Source organism: Anser cygnoides, chromosome 1 (assembly GCF_040182565.1).
Source record: "Anser cygnoides isolate HZ-2024a breed goose chromosome 1, Taihu_goose_T2T_genome, whole genome shotgun sequence".
NCBI classification, from domain to species: domain Eukaryota; kingdom Metazoa; phylum Chordata; class Aves; order Anseriformes; family Anatidae; genus Anser; species Anser cygnoides.
Genome location: NC_089873.1, coordinates 133,810,729 through 133,826,236, shown reverse-complemented (window position 1 = coordinate 133,826,236; position 15,508 = coordinate 133,810,729). Strand labels below are relative to the sequence as shown.

Genomic DNA, 15,508 nt, shown 5'->3' with positions numbered 1-15,508 from the left:
GTTTGCAAGTATGATTACCCGTACCGTATTGAAGAGATCTCCAGATCACAGATTTTTTGACTCTCAAATTTCCATTAAGCTTCCTAGTTTTCTTAGGTAGTTTCCCCTCTACCTTTTTTTTTTCCTGTTCTCATTGTCCCTGTATCATATTCTTTATAGTGTTTGGAATTTTTTCAATTATTTTGACCACTTAATTGCTGTAATAGTTATTGTATGAAGCCAATATTGAAAGCTCATTAACTTGTTTTAAAGTGTCATTATGCAACCTTAATAATTCTACCGTTTGGTTTGCTTTTTCTTCAGATTGAAGATGGGAGCAAGGCTGCATCTGTGGACAAGTTACTGGCTGGGGATGAAATTGTTGGCATCAATGATGTGGGCCTCTCTGGTTTCCGACAAGAAGCAATCTGTCTGGTGAAAGGCTCACACAAGACGCTAAAGCTTGTAGTGAAAAGGTAAGCTTGTGACATTCAACTGGAAGACCAGATATGTTTGGATCTTTACACTATTGAACAACAAAATTTGCCAAGAGTTTGCAAGATAATGGCTTTCATTTAGTGCTATTGATGTTCATATTATGTAGCGTTACTTCTTGAACAGAGGATCATTATTGAAGAAGACGTGGGCAGACAGCGTATTGATCAGAGCAAAAACTGGGGCATTGTATTCTGTGAATATTGTTGTAGTGGTAGGAATCAGTACTCTGTTCCTTTCTGCCCTCTTGAAATACAGGGACTGAAGCAAACTGTCCAGCCTGCCCTGCTGCTTCTGTATTTGGTGAGCTGACGTTGGTAATGCTTTCTGGTACGTTTGCAGTGCACACCAGTTTGACTCTGAGTAGCAGGTTATGTGCGAAACTTTTGGAAAAGTGTTTTCCCGTGAATACTTTCATGAAAATATTTATGAGAATGTTTGGGATCTCAAGCATTTCTTATGTGATTTGGTTAAAGAGTGCTTTCAGTTATATATTAGTGAAGGGAAAAATTGAAAATATTTATGAAAACAGAACATATTTGTGATATGAAAACTTTGTATTCTCATTTTGACTCATGACACATTCACGCTTTTTTAAAAAACTCATTTAAATAAAAATAAGCTTCATAAAAGAATTTTGGCTTTTGAACAGATGCTAAATGCAGGATAAATCTGATAAGTTCTGGTAAAAAAAACAGGAAATTTGAACAAGAAATCTTGCTCACTAATTTTGTATTCAGGTGAATCAGAACTTTTTGATTCTATCACGTTACACCAACTAGACTTTCATATGAGAATTTTGGGTGTCTTTGTTGGAATCAGAAAAGAATTTTGTTGCAACAGTGAAAATGCTGAGAATTGGATTTGACATGTATGATCAACCAGTCCATAAATAAAATAGGTATTCTGAAACTGTCTCAAATGGGGACTGTATGTGAAAAAGCACTGATAGATAAGAAGTATGTAACCATGCTTTTCACCTTTGGTTTAAAAAGGTGTTTTTGACAGAAGCAGTTATAGGAATATGAATCTCTTTTGCAGGTAACAGAATTTATGTCCTCTCCAATAGCTACTTCCAGAAGCTCACACAATTTTTTTGTAGCCCTGAAGATAATAAATATAAAATAAAATGCATGCACAACTATTGTAAATCACGTTGATGTTCAGCAGTTTCAACTTGTGTTGGCTATTCTGGTGAAGAAGTTTTGTTAGTGAAGCTTACAGCAGCTGTTTCTGTCACAGAAGGAGAGAACTTCAGGGTTGAGAAGTTTTATAGACACTGAAGAATCTGCCAAGACAGCAAGTCTTAATTATAACAAATAGCTTCAGACGTAGTGGAACGATTCCCTCTTTCATGATGCTTTTCAGTTGTGTGATAGTAACTTGCTCAGATCTGTGAATTCTGATCTATCTTTGGAAATGACAGAAGGTTTGTTGCTGAAATACCCTAGCAGTAGACTCACCTAAGCCATTCTTGAAATTCATAAGTACTTCACTCCATGCACGGTGCTTTTGGAGAACTTTCCTACAGCTAGTCAAGCACTGATTTGCTGCTAGGGATTTGTGGCCATTCTTTGCAGGCAACAGAGCCGCATTGCTATGCATGCCTGCAATCAGCTTGGTGCAAAGCTGATGGATTTTCATCAGTCCTTTCTCATAGCTCCTCTTTTTCGTTCCTTAGCATATGCCTGTGCAGCGGTCGCAGGCAACCTAGCTGTTCTGGCCAAGAGGCTGAAATAGTGGCTGTTGTTAGGGAAAACATTTTTGTCCTAAATTCATTAAGGCTTCCAGAGCTCCCAAAACAGGCAAGAGCCTTTTGGGTCATTGGCAAGCCTGCATAATATTAGATAAAATTTAATAAAACATACTGAATGAAATTAGCTAGGGTTTTTGTTTGTGGTTTTTCAACTTTGCTCTTTCTGTTGGAAAGTTGCCTTAGGACATCAGTCCTTTGACGGTCAGAAACCTTTAAACACCCAGTCTCATTTTATTCTTGGCCAACTTGTTCCCATGCACTGCTGTCTGTGTGCCGAAACAGCTTTTCTTTTCCTGTTGGAAGTTCAAATGATGCAGGTTTTTATAAAAGCCTTGTTGCATGCTTTCTTCCAGAAGTTATGGTTTGAACAACAGTATTGTTTTGTGCTGTTTGCCCTAAATCTTAGGCTGAATTTTTATGAGTGCTTTAAACAGTCCTGTCTTTAAGCAAGCCAGTTGTGTAGTCTTTGTATGAGCACTCCTGCAGGTCTGGATTGAATTGGATCAGGGGACTGATCTGACTGCAAAATTACTTGGGGAAGTAGGTTTTCAGCTGGATAGGACCACCACTTTCAGAGGCAGTCTGCACTTTAATTACTTACAGCGATCTTGAAATGGCTGCCTTGGCATTTTTAGACTATTTCAGTTTTCTTTAGATCCACCCTTACTGTTCTCTGGGGAGAGTGGGGATAGTCCCCCAATTCCTTTTCATTGAGTTATATATAAGATGATGTATTGATCTTCAAGTTGTCTTAGCATCTTTTTGTCTGCTTGCCCTGTATATCCTTTGTCTAGCACAGTGATGCTTTTCTATAGCATTAATTTAACATGTTATTCCCCAGGGATACCAGTGTGATAATTTGAAGCACAAAACAGACAAGCAGTTTGAAGCTCAGCGACCCAGCCTTGGAGGTTTAAAGGATCTTAGTTTTAACTCACGTTTGTCCTTGATATTGGTGGGAATTAGCTTGAGAAGCCAAGATTTCTTAGGGTTGTTTATGTTAACTATTTCTAGACTCATCCAGAAGTAAAAAGCAAGTGCTTTGAAAATTATCATGATGCAGCAAAATTTACTTCTTAACAAAATTCTTCTGGAATTTAGAGAACTTCCTGTTACTGTCAGGAAAATCAGGTTTTATTCATCACTTCTGAGAAGCACATTCATGTGAAATTCTTCCATATGGGTCACTCTTCCATGCAGTAATGCCAAGCCTTGGTCTTGCATTAATCTAGCTATTTCTCTACCTGGGAAGCAGTAGGGCATGCTATTTTTGTTTTAGAAGTCTAATTTATCTAAAGCCAAGACCAAGTGAAAAAGTGTTGCCATAGTGAGGAATAACGTTTCATTCACGTAATTAAATCGTGCCTGTAGCAAAAGTTTCTGGTTTGATTATTGTGGTTCAGCAGTGGTACCTGGCTTCCACAAAATTATTTTTACCCACTATTTTTAAAGAATCTGATGCTTGAACTGCATTAGGAGAAAAAGGCACTTGTTTCTAAGTAAAAGTGACTGCAGTACCAAATACTAAGCACAAATACTAAGCATCAATTTGCTGGCTACCGGCACACATACTTGGCCTTATTTTTTTGGATACTGCGTGTTTGTGGTCTAAGCCAAATCTAAACTGCGCAACAGGCTCAACAACAAACACACTTTAAGTAGCTTACAGGTATTGATGGCTGAACAAGTGCAGTGTACCTTTGGTCTTGGATTAAGCGAGGACTCAGGAGGCTTTGTGTTGTTTTCTCAAGTGGATTTGTCAAAACAATACACCTTAATTGCATGCTAGCTCTTCACTGTAGTACTGAGTCATGTCTTGAGTAGATTCCTATCTTAGGAAGATAGAAAGTATGCTTAGGACATTTCTTACAGGAATTGTATGTGAATTTCTTTCTTTTGGAAGAGTTGTATGGGTGTCTACATATACACATCTAAAATTGCTCCGAGTGTTGATAACCACTAAGGTGGTTATCATATTATGAATAATTAGTTTTTCTATGTCGCCTTCGAACTTAAATTCTCTTCCAGTTATTAAATATAATCTCCGTGCCTTTGCACATGCTAGACATGAGCAAATGACATAAAGCTGTGAAACTCTGGTATATTTTTTCACTATGAACTCATGAGATTTATGTTAAATTGTTAAAAATTGGCACACAGGTGGTGCTTCCATTTCTGCTCAGTTAAAGGCAGGGGCTGGGATTGTGTGGCCTTTGGGAGCCACCCTGAGAAGTTGGGTGGGATTGTCCTGTTGGCTGCTTCAGTCGTGTGTTAGTGGCGATGGACAACTGGGGTGGGCAAGGGAAGGAGTAGCCATGGACTTCTTTCTGCAGGGTCTGCTGGTGGCAGGGAGCTGGACTTGGTTTAATTTGACCAGTTCTGGAGGAACTGCCAGCTCCTGAGAACCAGTACACATGAGCAGGCACGTTTTCTTTTCCTTTAAATAGTGTTTCGTTTTGATGCCTTTCTGTGGTGAAAATGCAAATTGTTTTTGCAATGCTGAGGAGGGCCCCTTGTTACAGAAGGGAGAGGGAAAGAGGGTGAGAACAGACTTGACATCAGAAGTGTAGCATGAATACTGAAATGTGCTCTGCTGAATCCTGGTGAGGGGAGTGAATGTTATGATAGCTGAACTACAAACTCCTGAACATGGAAAGTTAGGGTAATCTTTGTTTGCATGGCACTTCATGAAGAGGGGGACAGCCTTTTAATTGAAGCACCTCAAAAGCAGAGCTTTCAGTAATTGTCCTGAGGGCTCCAAGATTGTACACAATTGTTTCAGAACCTGATCCCTGAGCAGAAATCCTGGAATAAAAAATCTTCCAGTCTTTTACAGCATTCAGATGGGAGATCACAGAAATCTTGGCATGTGCTGAGCAGACACGTGCTTAACGCCACCAGTGACTTTTCCATCACGGGTTTTCTGTAACTTACCAAGGGAATCTAGTCTTACCCATTTCCTGCTAGCGGAGCAGCTAGCTGTGGACTTCTTAGCTCTTTTTGGCCATGTGCGTACTGTTAAAACTTGACCGCATCAATTTTTGAGATGGATTGAAAAGATGAGGGGTCTGTGTTTTCTGTACGATGATAAGATATGATTTGAGGACTGGGAATTCTGTCTCTTACCTGTGTTTGGCCACTTGATAGTTCAAGTTTTTAGGTGTCAAAATAGTATAGTAAACACACATAAAGATATATGTAGTTCTGCAGATTGTAAGCAAGTGTTATAAATACTTGGTCCATCGTTATGGTTAAGCATTGCACAATAAGCCAGATGCATTTGTGGAGAACCACTGCTCGGTAGGAGTAAAGTCTGTTTTGCCATTAAATTTTATGTTCATTACTTCTTGAACTAGGGTTTATTATTACAGCAGAACTGGGGTTGTTGCCTAGTAAACACCCATCCTTTCGGAAAATTACAGCTGTAGCTTTACTGCCCAAGAAGAGACATTCTGGTGCCTGTATTTCCAGCCAGACTTTGGAAATATCTAGGAAACTGTGATAGGGCTTTCTAGGGCTGTACATGCATGCATATGCCATTGCTGTAAGAAGTAGGCAGGGGTGGTAAATCTTCTCTCCTGATGATTCTTGTAATTGCTCTGCAGCTCCTTCTGTATACACTGTTCATGAGTGGGGATTTGTAACAGATGAATGCATCTTTTAAGTTCAAGGCTTGAACCTTTCTGTGTGGCTGTAGCTGGTGGAAAGGCTGGGTTGCTAAATTCTGGTTTCAGAAATTGACCGAGAAATGGGCCAGGGAGTTGCTTTAGGCCCACTCTTGTGCACTAAGCAGGCTAGGGAGTTGGAAGTATGTGCCAGACGGCATGTCCTCTGCCAGACCTGGGGCTGGCTGGCCACCATCGCGCTGCTCCTCCGACAGCCTGGTCCTGCACTGTTGACCAAAGACACGAGAAAAGGAGGTACATGCACACTCATATTTTCAACAAACTATGCATGGAAAAAGCCCTGATGAAGACCATTTCCCCTGCTCGTCAGGCTGTTGGCACAGTCACATAATTATGTAGAAGCAGCATGAATCTGTGCTCCCTTCATCCTAGCAGTACCATGCAGGTATTAGGGTGTTTCCCATGCAAGTCCTCTTTTTGGTGGGGCATATATCTAAAAAGCACTTCCATTTCTAACTGTTTTGGCTTATTAGTTTCTCAGTTGTGTCAACATGACTTGTTTTGTGCTGTTAGTGACATACCAGTCGACACTTTAAGTGAACATAAGCTTCAGTTCCTTGAATTGGAGGTGTTGTCCCTGGTTTCAAAGAGCAAATCGTCGTTCAGTGTTTTTGAATGTTTGTCTTGTACAGCTGTCAGAACTCTCTTGATACATATGTTGTGACTGACATGTTTTTATGTTGTGGTGACTTTCATAATCTCGTTCTTCACAAATCTAAAAAAATCCACTGTCAAACTCGAATAATAGAAAGCCAAAAAAACGACAGACATCACCATGTTTTACAAAGTCAACTCCATCAGGATGATGTTTGAAGAAGTAGGAAGGGCATAGAAATTTCTTTGTGGGTAGAAGGAATCCTGTATAGTTTGAATATGCTTCTTCCAAAGGTTGCTTGTGGCAATGATACTGAGTTTTGTGAAGCAATTACCGAAATTGGACAATGTTACATTTTTGTGGATTGGAATATGCATCAGGCAGTAACAACCTGTGAGTCATAAATGTTTTTTTCTTCCTTCAGTCCTGCAAGCACTTGTTGAAATGGTTAATTTTGAGCATGAGTAGTCTCATTGACTTCACTGAGAGCGTTCACATGACTGAAGATGAAAAAGCATACAAGTGCTTACAGGATTTAACCAGAATTTTATAACAGGCAGTACACTGGATTTGCTCTTAACACTGCTTTCCTCAGGTGAATTTCAGTTTAAGTGGTAGAGACAGTAATATGTATCCTGTTGGGTGAGAGGTGGAAGCAGGTGCGTGTTCCAAAATTCGGGGGTCTGAAGTCTTTATCATTTCACATAGTAATTTCACATGCACACACAAAGAATTCAGAAACACAACAAATCTGTGTTGGATAGCAGCAAATACTGTAGATCCCTGCTGTCTCCTGACTGTAACAGAATTGTAACCCCATCCATTAAAGACCAAATGAATAGTGTTCTATGTTAGGAATCTTCTTTGCATTTGCAACGAATGTTTCTAAATATGTTGTATGCATTTTGAAATATTGTTTGGGGTTGCTTTTAAAAACTTTAGTTTTTTTTTTCTTCTTTTCTTTTTTTTTTTTTTTTTGTTCTTTTCTTTTATTAAACCCCAGGTAAGAACCCTGACAATGCATGTGCACAACTTCAGGAGAGTAGTAACACTCATGTTGCAGTATGTTGAAGTTCTCCTTGTGCTACTTTGGTTTTAGGTTACATATTTCACTTTCTGAAAATAAATGACAGACTAGATTGCAAACTTGAATGGTTTCTTATATTTTTACATGTCAAGTAGCCTACTGTGTTAAGTGTAGAGATTTTGTGCTCTACTTGGTTGCATAACGACATGTAACACCTTCCAATTTGCAAAGATTATAAAAGGCTTTAAAATAATTTCTGAATCCAACTCTTAACTCCGAAAATATGAATACTTAAAAGAAAGGCAAGAATGCACGAGTGTTGCAGCTTTAGTTACTGAATTACTGAACAAATTTGCATCTTATCTCCTAAACAAGAAACCTTATTTTATGGCCATTGCTCCTGAATTTGCATAATACTGGATCACCTGGCAAAGCGTGGTCTGGCACAGAGACACAGCTGCAGCACTGTTGAGTTATATGGCCCTTTAGCCCAGTGCAGGGGAGTGACAGAGTGTCAAAAGCCAGGATTTGGGGAAATTTACGCTGGGTTGCATTTTAAATCAAGGTCTGTTGTTGATCTGGATCACAGAGCAACCTTGGTGGCACGTGGGCAGCCAAGCTGGGGCATGACATCTGATGGGGAAGAAAAAGGCAATGGGGGAGGTGGGAATGTCTTCAAAATCTGGTCTGGTCTAGTGCATGTCAGAGCAAAATAACTTTCCCGTATAAAACTTGAAGCGTCTCAGCCTGTGGCGTTGTTCTTTGTGGAGGCTCAGTAATTTGCATCATGTGGCTGCAGTGTTTCAACCAGGAATGAGACGAACTAGGGCCGAGCTGTCTCCTGAAATGCCCTGGGACTGGAGGAACTCTCCTTCCCCACTCCCATTTTTGGGTCTCCTTGGACGTGGGTAGGTAAATCACAGCTGAAACCAGTGTGAGAGCACACCGCATCGGTGTAGGAACACCAGTATTGGGAACGTGGTTTCTTAGGCACTTCAGCTCATCTGGGTTAGCTATCGAACTGTAAACTCATTGCGGCAAGCGGCTCAGAGGCATAACACACCCGTTGCTCCTGGCCAGAAGCAAAGCAGGGCTTCCACGGCCATGTGCTCCGAAAAAGCAGCAAGTTCCTTCTTGCTGAAGGCACCGCGCTGGGCTGGCGCAGGCAGCCATGTGCTGACTCTGTCTTGGGTGAAGGTGTAGGGGGGGAGCGAGTCCAAAGGCTGCTCTGCTTCCCACTTCTGGCTCCTGCTCTTTCGCCTCGGTCATGGTGAGAGTCTGAAATTCCCAGTGTGTTCTGATTCCTTCTGCTATTGCTACCGCTTGCCCTGCTAGAGGCTGCGTTTTTCTTCAGCATTACTGGTGCATGAAGCCTTTTTTGTATTCGTGTTAAAGGTTAATTTCCTTAGCCCCTTGCTTACATAGCATGATAATTTCCAAAATATTTGAAAGTAAACCCTGCTGGAACCAGCATGTGGAGCTAATTCTTCAATATGTGAAGCATTTCAGATGCTTCCAGATGATAAAGACTTAAAAAAAAAAAAAAAAAAAGAAAAGAAAAAGAGAAAGCTTAATTATCCTTTGGAGGAATTCTGATAGATCATGGCAAAAACTGAGGTAACAGAATGACATCAGCAGTTTAATGCTATCTAGTCATCAAAAGGTAGTGGGATATACACAAAATAAGGGTGAGGAAAAGTATTTATGTAATTTATATAATATAACATAAATCCCACAATCAACACTTTTATCACTGACATACAGATGTGCTTGTCCAACTCCCTGAGGCAGAGCTAGGAAAAACAGTTCCAGAATATGAAAACTTTATCATGGTAGTCTATTGTGAATTTATCAGGCAGGAAGATTGATGATTTCATACCTCATACAACCTAACACCTCCTTGTCGGCAGCATGCATCTTATTTATAAATGAAATTGCTGTTCCATCCTGCTCAAGCCTGTATGGTTGGCTGAGGTACGAGGAAGACTGGAGCAAACATGGATGGTAAAATCCTGATTTGCCCACATTATTGATTGAGCTCCCATAGTCTGTAAGTGCACTAAGACTCGATAATTTATTTGCATTTATTTATTTTCACAGTTTGAAGCAGAGGATTTTACAGGCCTGTTTAGATTCTCTTTATGTAAACTGCAACTTCCTAGGTCACGGGAAAGGAAAGCAGACATTCTGCTCCGCTGCAGCAAGGTAATACCTCTTCCAGCACAGCGTATTTGCTTAATTTTTGGACACAGGGTGACTGGCAGATTTGGGGTCAGACCAGTTGGCTACCGAACACATGGGGAAGGGAAAGCAAAGAGCAATGCTGCAGGTCTTGCTATGGTTGAGAGCAAGGTGTGTGTGTTAATCTTGGTGTGCGTTTTGGCAGGTAAGAATGTGCGTTTGAGGTAGGATGTGTGCCTCTGCTGAAATGTCTGCACATATATCTGTGTTATACAAGTCTGTCAGTAACTTTTCTGTCAAAATGCTGGTTCAGTTTGCTGTTTAACGACATCTCAGTAGTAATAGACAGCGTTTATTACTTCTTTACTATCTTTTACGTCTCCCAGCCTTACCTCAGAAGTCCCATAACCTAAACGCACAGTCATGTTTTTATTTTTCTGTTTTCAAATTTTGGGTCAGTTTATTTTTTAGGGATACTTTTTAGGAGTCACTTCCTTTTATGATAAGATAGTGGAAGCTGAAAATGCAAAAGCAGGAACTCTTCCTGGTTTGCATGGAAAAAATGCTGCAGTTCCATTTGCTGCTTCCAGAAATATAAGCTTTTTATTTTTTTTTCTTTGTGGTTAGAATTTATCGGTGCTTTTCTTGGAAAGATAACCAAGAATATGGAGTATTCAGATACTCAGTGCATAGAGACCAAAAACAGACAGCAAAACCACAAACACAGTCTTGATGTTTTAGCTCATTGCACTGAGCTTTAGTGAGTTAGGAATGTTCAGAGAAAAAATCGGTGATATCAGAAAACAACCTGTTAATTTCAGATGTCTCAGTTTGAGTGAGTCATTTTAAAAGCACATAAAATCCCCGAAGTGCTGAGTAATCTCCTTTTGAAAACAAAGAGAACAAGGAATGGATGTGTCTCAAAGTCAGTGCTCAAGAACTGAGACACCCAGAATCTCTCCTGACTTCTGAAGTTTGTGCATACAGCAATTAACTGTCTGAGGACTAATTTTAAATGTGCAAGTAAGACTGCCTGACCACAACATAAGCAGTGTTTCTGTTACTCGGAATAGCCTGTAGGTTTCCCCGTGATTGAATTCTTTGCCGTTAGCGCTCTCTTGTGGCTACTGCTTTCCTTGAACAACTTAAAAGGAGTTTTAAAAATACACGTGTAAATAAGAGGTTTCGGCCTTAGAACATGCTCGGTCTCTTTTGGATTAGAGTACCTAAATTAAACATGGTAAAATTTGGTTTTAATATTCTATTTTAATGATACAGGAAGGTCAATCTAGAGAAAACCATCCAAAATGTATTTCCCAAAAGATCTCGAAGGGGGCGTACGTATCATGCATTCAGGTTTTTAGCTGTTTTACATCTTCATGTGTTCGGGGACAAGCTAGATCCCTGAGGAAGGCTGGCCAGGAGGCTTGGTGGGGAGCGAAGGTCACATCGCCAGCTTGAGTCAGGCAGTGGAGCAGATGGGATTGCCAGTGTCAGCAGCGCACTGGAAAGCAGGTGCTGCTTGGTCTGTGCCTCTGCTCTCAGTGACGAACAGGTCACTTCCCATAACTTTGGTTGTTAAAACAAGCAAAAAATGGATTTGAGAAACCTTTTCCAGTGAAACTAAAAAGTATGTTCCCGGTGAAGGTGTTTCGTGCTGAATCACAGTTTTCTAATTTTAGATGTGACAGAGGAGAAGCAGGAGATAACTCTTGGCCAGTTCTGATTTCAAGTTAAAAGGCTCTTTATTCTCAGTGAGGAGCTCAAGCTTTCGGGAAGCTCAGATTGTGGCATGCAGGGGGTTTCTTTGAACTAGGAATCTCCAGTTTCCTATTTTAAGAAAAGAGTAGCTTTTAATGAAAATCAGTTTGTTACTGTGTAGACTCCATACCATCATGATTACAAATCCAGTGTCATAACTTTATAATCACGTCTGAATTAATACCAAGTGTGTTAAGTTGGCTGTAGGCTCCTTTTCCTTCTACAGTGCAGTGCAGCAGCAATTAAAAAAACAAAACAAAACAAAAAAAAAACCAGCGTATTTACTTAGTTGTTCTCTCATGGAGAGAGGCAGGTTCATGCTTGAGGGAGGGCCTTGAGTAAGAGGGATTTTTCCTCGCAAAATACTTGACTGAAAAGTCTGTTCTTCAGGATGCTGAAATCTTTCTACATGGCATTTGCCTAGACACCCAACTTATCTGGTGTTTGGATCCTATGTGTAAAATATGTAGAATAACAATCCCAGTCTTTTCAAAGATACTTTTAAAATTTCAGCTACTCTTAAAAACACTTTCATAGTGATTATCTGACTGTTTATTTACAACTATTTTACAGCAAATGCCATGTCCAGCACTCTTTCAGTGAAGTTAAGGTGAGCTTGTTTTATTCATTTGCTCTTCTGGCTTCAGCCTAGCTTGACAGTACATCAGCACCTGATGGCAGATGAAGACTGAAATAAAGCGTCTGAAAACCAAGTTAAAAATCCTATTATCCAACAATGGTTTTAAGTTCAGATTTTTGTTTCTTTAAAACTAAGGAGATGCTCACTGTTTTGCTTTTTTTCCCCTCTTTTTACCACTGTACCAATGTAATTCTAATACTGTTAACTCTTCAGATAGTGCATTCAGCAGTACTCATGTGCATGATTTATTATTCTGTTAAGTAGAGTGAAAATGGACCTGTTGCTGGAAATTCAGGAAACAAAGTCATTTTCTCAATTTGATTTTACATCTCTCTTTTACCGAGTAGCCACCAAGTATAAAATAGTATTTGTCACCCGGACTGCGCATCCTCATTCACATGATAATAGTTTTTTTTAGACTTTTAGAAACAATGTCAGAAAAGTGACCCATCAAATGAAAGCCTGTCTGTGGACTCAGTGGGTGTGCACGGTTGTTGGTAAGCAAAGGGTCGTGCTGAGTTGCCTTCATTCAGGTTACTTGGAAAACCAACTAATTACAGAGTAGGTTTACCATTTGTGAGAATGTAATGCCCTCTCACCTTTACGCAATGTGCAGTCGTTTCTGGAGAGATTCTTGCAGTCTGGCTGGGAAGGTTTTAGCCATACGTCATCTAACTCTCCAGCAAGTTCACACGGTGGTGCTACAGGACGACTTTGTAATTGCGTAACTCTGTCATATGCTGCCTAAACTAGATTTCTTACTAAAATGCAAAAAATAAGACCGCTTCTTGTCCTTTTCCCCACCTCCTCCTCCCTCCTGAATTTGAGGATTTATGGCAATCCATGGGACTTCCAGCATTTCCTTCGTTGTCAGCGCATCCTCCTGTGACCTGTGCAAAAGTTTATTTTTTGTACTCAGGATGTGGGTCAGTCCACTGGTAAAAATGCTGCGGTGAAGCAAGTTTCTTGTGGCAGTCACTCTGCTATGTTATAGCACAGAACCAATGCAAATGTGTAGTCATTGTGTGTTTTGTGTGATGGGTAAACGAACCTAAGGAAAACCTGCTCTGAGCACATTTCCTAGTATCTAAGAAGAATATTTCTCCTTCTCTTTCTCCTGGATTGATCCCTAAGGGTACAGTAGAAATAGGTATTTTTTAATCTTCACCTGACTAAGCTCTATGCAGCCTGTTACTGTATCTTTTACGTCCTCAGTTGTGATGGTGGTCAGCAACCATAACAAGCTTACATGTACATATCTGGCCAGCTGCAGGGCAGTGCTAGTGTGAGTATGGAATAAAGTTTATTTTTTCAAAAGATACTACAATAAACTGTCCTTTGGAACAGTTCCCCAGAATTTCGTGAGTCTCCTTGTGGAATCGCAGGATGTAGCTGTGACTTTTTGCCATAGGCAGAGATGATTTCCACTGCCTTTCTGAGTACCACGGTTATTAATTTCTGGGGGTATCACAGGCCACCTCTCCTGTTGGAGAAGTGCTGCTCACTGAGAAGACTGCCTGGTTTTAATGTAAAGCAAGCCGTATAGGAAAAATGTCTGTGACTCTCAGATGCTGTTGAAAGCCCACTGGATCTTAAGAGGCCCAGGTGCTCTGGAGATTTCTTTTAGCTTTGCTGCTCGAGCAGATTTGTAATCTCCTAGGTGACCCTAACTTCTTTACCATGTAGCGTCCCAGACGGGACTGCTAACCCGCGTATTTGCTTCAAACACTGCAAAAGCAAAGCGAACGGTTGTCAGAAATAACTTTCAACAGTGCAACCTCGGCACGTTTTCCACGTGCCATTTCAAACACCACTGCAAATCAGAACTGGCCGCCCTCCTGCTCCTCCACAAGAGCGGCGGTTCAGGTGTCCAGGCCTTCCTCGCCTCTCCCGGGCGGTGCGTGCCAGGCCCGGCCCGCAGGCTCACCGGCGTGCCCAGCCAAAACTGCCGCGGCCCCTCGGCGTGGAGCGGTAACGAGGCTCCTTCGTCAATCTAATTATATCCCCTAAGCCGGCACGGATTAGCGCGGGAGGAGGAGGAGTACAGTCGTCGTCTGGAGGCCGGCAGGGTGCCGGCTCTGCACCGCTCTTGCTGGGTGCCGGGGCCCAGGTTTGCGCCCCACGTGTGCCGTGCAGGCCTGGGGCAGCCCCGTGGGGCCGGGAGCAGGGCCTGGGCCTGAGGAAGGGACCGGGGAGGAGGCGCTGCCCGGGCTGGGGCTGCGGGTAGGTACCCGCGGCGGTGCTGGGGATGGGGCACGGGCACCCCGTCCGCTCCGGAGCTCGCCACCCCTGGTGCCGGTGGTGGTGCCTGGGGAATGCAAGTGCTCGGGGCACGGCTCGGTTGGCTTTTTCCTGTCTTATTTGCTCCGTGGAAAAACGAAAAGCCGTGCGGTGTTGATAGTGTCTGATTAAAATTTCGTAATAGGATCGCTGAGGTGGAGTCGACAGGTGCAGAAGAGGGGAGGTGGCTGCGCGGGCAGCGCTTTGTTGTCTCTGTGCCTTTTTGCCTCCTGTTTCTGGCACAGACCTGGCTTCACCGCGCTCCGTGTCGCTGAGCAGAAGCACTCGTCGCCCGGCGAGGCCGTACGCTGAGGCCGGTTCACAGACACTGCTTTCCGAGAGCTCTGCAGCTCCTCTTCTCGGACCGCTCCCTTCATCCCGGCCTGCAGGTGCTTATCATCAGGACAAGTGGAGTAGCAGGGTTAGTCTGTTGGAGAAACCTGGAGTGTTAAGGCAGGAGAGTTTTTCAGTCTTTCACTTTTATTGGTGTGAAAAGGAAATCCAGTGGAAAAAGTTTCCCTGGCTGTGAGCTGTTTGGCCAACACGCACAGCTCAAGTTGGGAGGTCACACGGGGATGCACAGGATTTGTACGGAACACTGCAAGAGGAAACAAGAATGCGGGTACACGGCGTGAGACCAAAACTATTTTTGTTTCCTGCCCGTGCATCTAGAGAAAGGGTTGTGGGATTTTTTTCTGGGGAGGAGAGGTATACGGAGTAATGAGCAAAACTGGAAAAACAAAAATTTTAATACAGTTCTGCAGTTCTGTGAAAGGGGGGCCGTTAAACGACAGGTTTGGCAGAGGGCGATTTTTTCCTCACTGCTCGTACAGTCACTGCTTCCTGCTCTTCAAGAACATATGCTGTGAAGGTGGGGTGCCAGAGCAAGGGCTCAGGGCATGTTTCTGTCTCTATCTGCTTAGTGCTGGCCAGACAGCTCCATTAGAGAAATCGTTAATCTCCTGAGGCTAATGGAGCTTCCCTCCAGCGCGAGTTGCTCAGACAGGAGCTGCCCATTGTGTTTGTGGGGAAGGATCCCAGGAGAGTTATGGTCAACTTCTGTGGGTTACTGTTGTTTTATAATAAAGAGTAGTAATGCATGGTAGAG

The 15,508-nt window shown here is 42.1% G+C and overlaps 1 protein-coding gene across 3 annotated transcripts in view; it reads left to right on the top strand.

Moving 5' to 3' along the window:
* The window catches only part of SHROOM2 (shroom family member 2), a 127,308-nt gene that overhangs the window by 51,367 nt on the left and 60,433 nt on the right, over positions 1–15,508 (top strand). For all 3 annotated transcript variants that reach the window (XM_048066748.2, XM_048066749.2, XM_048066750.2), the window contains exon 2: positions 304–455. In XM_048066748.2, the coding sequence (XP_047922705.2) occupies positions 304–455 (152 nt within the window). The remainder of the gene's footprint in view (positions 1–303; positions 456–15,508) is intronic.